This window comes from Pagrus major, chromosome 6 (assembly GCF_040436345.1).
Source record: "Pagrus major chromosome 6, Pma_NU_1.0".
In the NCBI taxonomy this organism is placed as follows: Eukaryota; Metazoa; Chordata; class Actinopteri; order Spariformes; family Sparidae; genus Pagrus; species Pagrus major.
In genome coordinates, this window is record NC_133220.1 from 253,481 (window position 1) to 262,500 (window position 9,020).

Below are 9,020 nucleotides of genomic sequence, written 5' to 3' on the forward strand. Positions count from 1 at the left end.
ATATCAAATATAAAACATGTTCTGTTTAACACTTTTTTGTTTACTACATAATTCCATGTGTTCCTTCATAGTGTTGATGTCTCAGTATTGATCTACAATGTAGATAATAATAAAAATAAAGAAAAAACATTGAATGAGAAGGTGTGTCCAAACTTTTGACTGGTTGTGTATATCTGAATATTTTTTGTACGTACACAAACATCTAGTGTGGATTCTCCACAGTTTTATAAACGAGACAACAGATGAAGAATGAAAGTTTGTTCAGTTAATAAAGAAAAACATAGAAAGTATAAACATTCAGATATTTACTATAGGTTTATTAAAAGGGCAAAGAAAATATTTCTGCTAGCATATTTAGCTGTGTGAGCTATCAGGCTATTATAAATAACTTGTTTGGTTTTGGTTGATTACAGCTGTTTTATTCTCCTGTTAAACAGCAGCCTCCACATCTGTAGACACGTGGATCTGTTATAAACCAACACATCTTTATTTGCATATTCATGACATCATCGTGTAAATATTTACATATGCAAGATTTTTAACAACAAAAAACATTTAATTCAGGTTGTAGAAACCCACAGGTCTTATCTTCAGCTGTATGTGTGATCAATCAAGATCATAGGGATGGCTGTAGCTCAGGAGGTAGAGCGGGTCGTCTAGCAATCGGAAGGTCACTGGTTTGAATCCTGGCTCCCCTCAGTTATCTGTTTTCAGATTCTGGAGAAGCGACTGAGTCTCAGGTCGTCAAATGCTTCGGACTGACGAGCCATCAACAGTACAGGTAGACCAGCTAACAGGGTCAGGTCAGCGGTCACCTGTCAGGTGTCAGAGGTGATGGAGCACTCCTGCTGCAGGAGCAGGTCGACGGCAGCCTCCACGTCCTCCACCACGTGACTCGGCTCCACCAGGTCCGGCTCCAGGACCAGGTCTCTGTGACCATGAAACACTGTCTCTGTGACTGTGCTGCTCTGGTCGCTAGGCAACCGGGAGCGAGGGTTATAGACACCGGTGCACACCTGAGGACAGGTAGAGCAGCTCTGTGTTAGGGTGAACAGACCAGCACAATCACTTTGTGTCATTATTAATTATATATATGAACAAATATAATTTTTTATAGTTGTATTAAAAGTATTTTACAGTAAAGATCTACTGACTGTAGAGAGACTGTAAGACGAGGAGGAACATCAGGACAGTGTTGTGTCTGCATTTATGTGCTAATACATCTTTTTATCAATCTGAATCTCTAATTGAGCCTTTATACTCTGTCTGACTCGTTAACTCTGTCTTGACTCATTAACTCTGTCTGACTCGTTAACTCTGTCTGACTCGTTAACTCTGTCCTGACTCGTTCACTCTGTCTGACTCGTTAACTCTGTCCTGACTCGTTCACTCTGTCTGAGTCGTTAACTCTGTCTGACTCGTTAACTCTGTCTGACTCGTTAACCTACCAGTATGGAGCGACACTGAGCAGCAGCAGACACCATCTCCTCCTCCGGCACCACCATCGTCACCTGACTGCCTGTTCCCTGGCCAACAAGCTTGGTAGTGGTTGTCATGGCAGTGTGCTGCTCAGCCAGGTAGCGGTTGTACAGGTTAGCACCATAGATATCTGTCATGAGGTTGTCGCTAGGCAACAAGAAGAAGACAGGTGGTTATGCCACAGTGTTGACATGTTATGGACAGGTTGAGCACCTGACTGTGTAGGTGGTGGTGTAGATGGTCTGGTGGTGTTGTAGATGGTCTGGTGGTGTTGTAGATGGTCTGGTGGTGTTGTGGATGGTCTGGTGGTGTTGTGGATGGTCTGGTGGTGGTGTAGATGGTCTGGTGGTGTTGTGGATGGTCTGGTGGTGGTGTAGATGGTCTGGTGGTGTTGTGGATGGTCTGGTGGTGGTGTGGATGGTCTGGTGGTGTTGTAGATGGTCTGGTGGTGTTGTAGATGGTCTGGTGGTGTTGTGGATGGTCTGGTGGTGTTGTAGATGGTCTGGTGGTGTTGTAGATGGTCTGGTGGTGGTGTGGATGGTCTGGTGGTGGTGTAGATGGTCTGGTGGTGTTGTAGATGGTCTGGTGGTGTTGTGGATGGTCTGGTGGTGTTGTGGATGGTCTGGTGGTGTTGTAGATGGTCTGGTGGTGTTGTAGATGGTCTGGTGGTGGTGTGGATGGTCTGGTGGTGGTGTAGATGGTCTGGTGGTGTTGTAGATGGTCTGGTGGTGTTGTGGATGGTCTGGTGGTGGTGTAGATGGTCTGGTGGTGTTGTAGATGGTCTGGTGGTGTTGTAGATGGTCTGGTGGTGTTGTAGATGGTCTGGTGGTGGTGTAGATGGTCTGGTGGTGTTGTGGATGGTCTGGTGGTGGTGTAGATGGTCTGGTGGTGTTGTGGATGGTCTGGTGGTGGTGTGGATGGTCTGGTGGTGTTGTAGATGGTCTGGTGGTGTTGTAGATGGTCTGGTGGTGTTGTGGATGGTCTGGTGGTGTTGTGGATGGTCTGGTGGTGTTGTAGATGGTCTGGTGGTGTTGTAGATGGTCTGGTGGTGGTGTGGATGGTCTGGTGGTGGTGTAGATGGTCTGGTGGTGTTGTAGATGGTCTGGTGGTGTTGTGGATGGTCTGGTGGTGTTGTGGATGGTCTGGTGGTGTTGTAGATGGTCTGGTGGTGTTGTAGATGGTCTGGTGGTGGTGTGGATGGTCTGGTGGTGGTGTAGATGGTCTGGTGGTGTTGTAGATGGTCTGGTGGTGTTGTGGATGGTCTGGTGGTGGTGTAGATGGTCTGGTGGTGTTGTAGATGGTCTGGTGGTGTTGTGGATGGTCTGGTGGTGTTGTGGATGGTCTGGTGGTGTTGTGGATGGTCTGGTGGTGTTGTAGATGGTCTGGTGGTGGTGTGGATGGTCTGGTGGTGTTGTAGATGGTCTGGTGGTGGTGTAGATGGTCTGGTGGTGTTGTGGATGGTCTGGTGGTGTTGTGGATGGTCTGGTGGTGTTGTGGATGGTCTGGTGGTGTTGTAGATGGTCTGGTGGTGGTGTGGATGGTCTGGTGGTGGTGTAGATGGTCTGGTGGTGTTGTAGATGGTCTGGTGGTGGTGTGGATGGTCTGGTGGTGGTGTAGATGGTCTGGTGGTGTTGTGGATGGTCTGGTGGTGGTGTAGATGGTCTGGTGGTGTTGTGGATGGTCTGGTGGTGGTGTAGATGGTCTGGTGGTGTTGTGGATGGTCTGGTGGTGTTGTGGATGGTCTGGTGGTGGTGTAGATGGTCTGGTGGTGTTGTGGATGGTCTGGTGGTGGTGTAGATGGTCTGGTGGTGTTGTAGATGGTCTGGTGGTGGTGTGGATGGTCTGGTGGTGTTGTAGATGGTCTGGTGGTGTTGTGGATGGTCTGGTGGTGGTGTAGATGGTCTGGTGGTGTTGTAGATGGTCTGGTGGTGTTGTAGATGGTCTGGTGGTGGTGTGGATGGTCTGGTGGTGGTGTAGATGGTCTGGTGGTGTTGTAGATGGTCTGGTGGTGTTGTGGATGGTCTGGTGGTGTTGTGGATGGTCTGGTGGTGTTGTAGATGGTCTGGTGGTGTTGTAGATGGTCTGGTGGTGGTGTGGATGGTCTGGTGGTGTTGTAGATGGTCTGGTGGTGTTGTAGATGGTCTGGTGGTGTTGTAGATGGTCTGGTGGTGGTGTAGATGGTCTGGTGGTGTTGTGGATGGTCTGGTGGTGGTGTAGATGGTCTGGTGGTGTTGTGGATGGTCTGGTGGTGGTGTGGATGGTCTGGTGGTGTTGTAGATGGTCTGGTGGTGTTGTAGATGGTCTGGTGGTGTTGTGGATGGTCTGGTGGTGTTGTGGATGGTCTGGTGGTGTTGTAGATGGTCTGGTGGTGTTGTAGATGGTCTGGTGGTGGTGTGGATGGTCTGGTGGTGGTGTAGATGGTCTGGTGGTGTTGTAGATGGTCTGGTGGTGTTGTGGATGGTCTGGTGGTGTTGTGGATGGTCTGGTGGTGTTGTAGATGGTCTGGTGGTGTTGTAGATGGTCTGGTGGTGGTGTGGATGGTCTGGTGGTGGTGTAGATGGTCTGGTGGTGTTGTAGATGGTCTGGTGGTGTTGTGGATGGTCTGGTGGTGGTGTAGATGGTCTGGTGGTGTTGTAGATGGTCTGGTGGTGTTGTGGATGGTCTGGTGGTGTTGTGGATGGTCTGGTGGTGTTGTGGATGGTCTGGTGGTGTTGTAGATGGTCTGGTGGTGGTGTGGATGGTCTGGTGGTGTTGTAGATGGTCTGGTGGTGGTGTAGATGGTCTGGTGGTGTTGTGGATGGTCTGGTGGTGTTGTGGATGGTCTGGTGGTGTTGTGGATGGTCTGGTGGTGTTGTAGATGGTCTGGTGGTGGTGTGGATGGTCTGGTGGTGGTGTAGATGGTCTGGTGGTGTTGTAGATGGTCTGGTGGTGGTGTGGATGGTCTGGTGGTGGTGTAGATGGTCTGGTGGTGTTGTGGATGGTCTGGTGGTGGTGTAGATGGTCTGGTGGTGTTGTGGATGGTCTGGTGGTGGTGTAGATGGTCTGGTGGTGTTGTGGATGGTCTGGTGGTGTTGTGGATGGTCTGGTGGTGGTGTAGATGGTCTGGTGGTGTTGTGGATGGTCTGGTGGTGGTGTAGATGGTCTGGTGGTGTTGTAGATGGTCTGGTGGTGGTGTGGATGGTCTGGTGGTGTTGTAGATGGTCTGGTGGTGTTGTGGATGGTCTGGTGGTGGTGTAGATGGTCTGGTGGTGTTGTAGATGGTCTGGTGGTGTTGTAGATGGTCTGGTGGTGGTGTGGATGGTCTGGTGGTGGTGTAGATGGTCTGGTGGTGTTGTAGATGGTCTGGTGGTGTTGTGGATGGTCTGGTGGTGTTGTGGATGGTCTGGTGGTGTTGTAGATGGTCTGGTGGTGTTGTAGATGGTCTGGTGGTGGTGTGGATGGTCTGGTGGTGGTGTAGATGGTCTGGTGGTGTTGTAGATGGTCTGGTGGTGTTGTGGATGGTCTGGTGGTGGTGTAGATGGTCTGGTGGTGTTGTAGATGGTCTGGTGGTGTTGTGGATGGTCTGGTGGTGTTGTGGATGGTCTGGTGGTGTTGTAGATGGTCTGGTGGTGGTGTGGATGGTCTGGTGGTGGTGTAGATGGTCTGGTGGTGTTGTAGATGGTCTGGTGGTGGTGTGGATGGTCTGGTGGTGGTGTAGATGGTCTGGTGGTGTTGTGGATGGTCTGGTGGTGGTGTAGATGGTCTGGTGGTGTTGTGGATGGTCTGGTGGTGTTGTGGATGGTCTGGTGGTGGTGTAGATGGTCTGGTGGTGTTGTGGATGGTCTGGTGGTGGTGTAGATGGTCTGGTGGTGGTGTGGATGGTCTGGTGGTGTTGTGGATGGTCTGGTGGTGTAGATGGTCTGGTGGTGTTGTGGATGGTCTGGTGGTGTTGTGGATGGTCTGGTGGTGGTGTAGATGGTCTGGTGGTGGTGTGGATGGTCTGGTGGTGGTGTAGATGGTCTGGTGGTGTTGTAGATGGTCTGGTGGTGTTGTAGATGGTCTGGTGGTGTTGTGGATGGTTTGGTTACCCGACAGTGTAGATGGTGGTTAGCTTGTGGTTGTAATTCTGCAGCCTCAGCTGGCGCTCAGCGTACTGGTATGTCAGCAGACTTGGTTTTCCCAGCAGCGCCTGGTACTGAAGTTCTCGACCCGTCAGCTTCCTGTAGACAGACTCCAGACACAGCATGAACATCCCGTGACCAAACCTACGGCAACACAGCAGGGTCAAAACTGATCATCATGACCACCTGGAGGAGCATCCTGTCTGGAGGGAGATGTGATTCATCCAAACAGAATCAAACATTTTTATTAATGTAGAGCCACGCCCTCTACCTGAGAGCTAACAGGAAGTGGTGTGTTGGTTACCGTGGTGATGGGGCCTCTGCCATCCACATCAGGTCCATGTTACAGGCGAGCACCGGCAGCTGGGCCGACAGCTGAGCGTTGTACTCACAACCTGGACTCCCATTGGTCAGGAGCACGTCAATCAGCAGCTGCAGGTTGGTCTCCCATCTGATTGGCTCCCCGAACAAGATGATTGCTATGGCAACACAGGAAGTCAGAAAACTATTTTTATTTTTGTGTTTCTTTCACATGTTAATATCTTGTTTACAAAGTCGTGTGTTACCTTCTATTCTAGGAAACGTCTGCAGAGGAGACGACTGAAAAAGAGCAAACACACAAATATCATCAGATATCAAAACAAACCTGCTGCTCTCTGAGGAGTGAAAGCGAGCGGTAAAGCTCGGACCTCGCTGCTGGACGAGGGATTTAAATCACACATCAGAACGAAGGCTGAACGGTTCTGTCATAATCTGCGTATACAGAGCTGTTTATGAAGCCAGCGAGGCTAACTGACAGGCTAATGTCGCTAATTGAAAACACCTACGTAATTATCTAAATGATACAAAAACATACTATTAACCATAAACAAAGTGAACTGGAGAGGTGACGTGTTTTAACGTGAGTTACTGACCCACAGACTGTAGAGTCAACACCTGAGGAAGAAGGACGAGCAGCTCATAACACTGATACACAGAACACAGATGTTACAGCTCCTGACTTCCTGTTTACAGTTTGAACGTTTCAACCTGATTCAGTAAATTAGTAGTTTAAAACTAGTTTGTGAGAAAGAGGAAGAACCTGAGGTCAACTGAGGTCACCTGTCACAGGTGAAGCACTCACAAGTAGTTCTGGTCTCCTGTTGTGGTCCACCATGTCCAGCAGGGGGTGATGTTCTCTGAGGGTCTCGACGGTCACGACCTTCTGAAAACCCAAACTGACGACGAGGTCAAGACTTCAAACACACACTCAGTCACACTGTTCAGTGTGTAAAACACACACATCATACAACACAAGCCTCAATCGTTGTTGTTGTTGTTGTGTTATTCTGTCTCTGAATACTACAGTACCCATGATCCTTGGCTGCTGTTGCTATGGAAACAAAGGCAGTCAGAGGTCAGGTGTGAAGGATACGTGTTGGCGATGTCTGTGACCGGACCCTGTCCAGACACCAGGACACATTTATCATGGAAACTCTTCAACATCTGCAAAGGACTGTGGGAAAGAACGACCTGCTCCGGGGCGATCTACAGAGAGAGAGAGAGGGAGAGAGAGACAGGTCACATGACTACAGTCATCTACCCGTCTGTCCTCCACCTGTCTGTCCTCTACCCGTCTGTCCTCCACCTGCCTGTCCTCTACCCGTCTGTCCTCCACCTGTCTGTCCTCTACCTGCCTGTCCTCTACCTGTCTGTCCTATACCTGCCTGTCCTCTACCTGTCTGTCCTATACTCGTCTGTCCTCTACCCGTCTGTCCTCCACCTGTCTGTCCTCTACCTGCCTGTCCTCTACCCGTCTGCCCTCCACCTGTCTGTCCTCTACCCGTCTGTCCTCCACCTGTCTGTCCTCTACCTGCCTGTCCTCTACCTGTCTGTCCTCCACCCGTCCGTCCTCTACCTGTCTGTCCTCCACCTGCCTGTCCTCTACCTGCCTGTCCTCTACCCGTCTGCCCTCCACCTGTCTGTCCTCTACCCGTCTGTCCTCCACCTGTCTGTCCTCTACCTGCCTGTCCTATACCCGTCTGTCCTCCACCTGTCTGTCCTCTACCCGTCTGCCCTCCACCTGTCTGTCCTCTACCCGTCTGTCCTCTACCTGCCTGTCCTCTACCCGTCTGCCCTCCACCTGTCTGTCCTCTACCCGTCTGTCCTCCACCTGTCTGTCCTCTACCTGCCTGTCCTCTACCTGCCTGTCCTCTACCCGTCTGCCCTCCACCTGTCTGTCCTCTACCCGTCTGTCCTCCATCTGTCTGTCCTCCATCTGTCTGTCCTCTACCCGTCTGTCCTCCACCTGTCTGTCCTCTACCCGTCTGCCCTCCACCTGTCTGTCCTCTACCCGTCTGTCCTCCATCTGTCTGTCCTCCATCTGTCTGTCCTCTACCCGTCTGTCCTCCACCTGTCTGTCCTCCACCTGTCTGTCCTCCATCTGTCTGTCCTCTACCCGTCTGTCCTCCACCTGTCTGTCCTCTACCCGTCTGCCCTCCACCTGTCTGTCCTCTACCCGTCTGTCCTCCATCTGTCTGTCCTCCATCTGTCTGTCCTCTACCCGTCTGTCCTCCACCTGTCTGTCCTCCACCTGTCTGTCCTCTACCCGTCTGTCCTCCACCTGTCTGTCCTCTACCTGCCTGTCCTCTACCTGCCTGTCCTCTACCCGTCTGCCCTCCACCTGTCTGCCCTCCACCTGTCTGTCCTCTACCCGTCTGTCCTCCACCCGTCTGCCCTCCACCTGTCTGTCCTCTACCCGTCTGTCCTCCACCCGTCTGTCCTCCACCTGTCTGTCCTCCACCTGTCTGTCCTCTACCCGTCTGTCCTCCACCTGTCTGTCCTCTACCTGCCTGTCCTCTACCTGTCTGTCCTCTACCCGTCTGTCCTCCATCTGTCTGTCCTCTACCCGTCTGTCCTCCACCTGTCTGTCCTCTACCTGTCTGTCCTCTACCCGTCTGCCCTCCACCTGTCTGCCCTCCACCTGTCTGTCCTCTACCCGTCTGTCCTCCACCCGTCTGCCCTCCACCTGTCTGTCCTCTACCCGTCTGTCCTCCACCCGTCTGTCCTCCACCTGTCTGTCCTCCACCTGTCTGTCCTCTACCCGTCTGTCCTCCACCTGTCTGTCCTCTACCTGCCTGTCCTCTACCTGTCTGTCCTATACCCGTCTGTCCTCCACCTGTCTGTCCTCTACCCGTCTGTCCTCCATCTGTCTGTCCTCCACCCGTCCGTCCTCTACCTGTCTGTCCTCCATCTGTCTGTCCTCTACCCATCTGTCCTCCACCTGTCTGTCCTCTACCCGTCTGTCCTCCATCTGTCTGTCCTCCACCTGTCTGTCCTCTTACCTGTCTGTCCTCCATCTGTCTGTCCTCTACCCGTCTGTCCTCCAGCTGTCTGTCGTCTACCCGTCTGTCCTCCACCTGCCTGTCCTCTACCTGTCTGTCCTCCACCTGTCTGTCCTCT

The 9,020-nt window shown here is 51.7% G+C and overlaps 1 protein-coding gene across 1 annotated transcript in view; it reads right to left on the bottom strand.

Annotated features, from left to right (window-relative positions):
- Positions 1 to 818: 818 nt before the first annotated feature.
- The window catches only part of LOC140997584 (haloacid dehalogenase-like hydrolase domain-containing 5), a 10,081-nt gene continuing 1,879 nt past the window's right edge, over positions 819 to 9,020 (bottom strand). Inside the window, exons 3-9 of the mRNA XM_073467532.1 lie at positions 6,994 to 7,106; positions 6,703 to 6,796; positions 6,146 to 6,179; positions 5,884 to 6,058; positions 5,547 to 5,723; positions 1,449 to 1,626; positions 819 to 1,016 (exon numbers count right to left, since the gene is read on the bottom strand). Coding sequence (XP_073323633.1) covers positions 819 to 1,016; positions 1,449 to 1,626; positions 5,547 to 5,723; positions 5,884 to 6,058; positions 6,146 to 6,179; positions 6,703 to 6,796; positions 6,994 to 7,106 — 969 coding nt within the window. The remainder of the gene's footprint in view (positions 1,017 to 1,448; positions 1,627 to 5,546; positions 5,724 to 5,883; positions 6,059 to 6,145; positions 6,180 to 6,702; positions 6,797 to 6,993; positions 7,107 to 9,020) is intronic.